Source organism: Bremia lactucae (assembly GCF_004359215.1).
Source record: "Bremia lactucae strain SF5 chromosome Unknown BlacSF5_NotPlaced_19_SHOA01000004.1_2068294bp, whole genome shotgun sequence".
NCBI classification, from domain to species: Eukaryota; Oomycota; class Peronosporomycetes; order Peronosporales; family Peronosporaceae; genus Bremia; species Bremia lactucae.
Window position 1 is genome coordinate 1,810,835 of NW_027152031.1, and position 1,222 is coordinate 1,812,056.

At 43.8% G+C, this 1,222-nt stretch overlaps 1 protein-coding gene across 1 annotated transcript; it reads left to right on the forward strand.

Moving 5' to 3' along the window:
* Positions 1–45: 45 nt before the first annotated feature.
* On the forward strand, positions 46–675 carry CCR75_003257 (uncharacterized protein; the record flags this gene model as incomplete). Its single annotated transcript, XM_067961354.1, has 1 exon — positions 46–675. The coding sequence occupies one exon, from the start codon at positions 46–48 to the stop codon at positions 673–675; it is 630 nt and encodes a 209-aa protein (XP_067822170.1).
* Positions 676–1,222: the final 547 nt, after the last annotated feature.

Below are 1,222 nucleotides of genomic sequence, written 5' to 3' on the forward strand. Positions count from 1 at the left end.
TGTAGTGTGAAGCACAACAACGTTGTCTTTGAACCGATCGACATTATGGGACTAATCACGTTCATCTACGCTGAAGCCAACTTACCGAGGTTGTTTATTGGAAAGCGCTACAGGGGCGATGACGGATCCGAGGATGCACACGGCAGATTCTCGGTTTCTTCCTATCGTGACGTGAACCCTGGAATATTCCATATCACTGCGTCAAATCTTCTGGGCAAACTAAAACGGTCTTTCATTATAGACATCCATGCAGACGAACTTGTCTGGAATCAGCCAGTACACACCTTTAAGGTTTCCAAGCAAAAGCTTATGACCCTCAAGGAGGCGGCGCAGGAATTTTACAAACAGGATTCGTATACTTGGAACGCTGACGCCACTGAGATCGTTCATGTCAATTCCCAAATCACGACAGTCGATGCGGTAGAGATTGTCGATGGAAAGCTCAGCGTTTCCCTCCCAGCCGAGCCACTGCCCTACGATTACATTCTGGAACTGAACAAGGACGGCAAAATTGTTGGAGGGGAATGGGTGCGCGATTCGCTGAACCAACACCCCGACTTTTACTGGATACCTCAAAGTCGCCCTGCGGCTGATTTTGTGAGCGTTACTGGCTTGAGCTATGCTGATGTGTCATTGTTAGCTGAGAAATCGGCAGCTTGTTCTGACAAACCCTAAATCTTTGTCAATGGCACGGTCAGATTAATTCTTTTGAGCTTCGTGTTTACTTAGCTTAAGATTACAGGAATATACTCTGCACTGTCCCTTCTATTCGTGTCTGTATCATGTCTGTCATCTTTAGTTTACCTGACATTTTGCGGCCTTACCGTACTTTTGCTCTTCTTTTTTGAAGCTTTAAGGAATTTGCAATTTTGAAACACATTAAATGTTCCGCCAATCGCTATCGCTAGAATAGCGATAGCGATTGCTAAAACTATCCTTGAATTTCGTAAGCTCGACCTATTCTTTTATACGAGTCCACTTTTCGAATCATCCAATGCGGAAACACCCCCGGCTTTGCAGCAAGTGACTTTCGCCGTCGATCGCTCGCAAATCGATAAATGACGTCGTCATTGTCACAATCTAATTTCCCAACCCTTGAAGACTCAATTTGCGCTCTGGTATTCATAAATAATGAATACATTTTTAAAAAATGCAAGATTCGTATCTCTCTAAATTAACGATGTTGTTACTAAACACAACGATAGCACCGATTTACGACAAA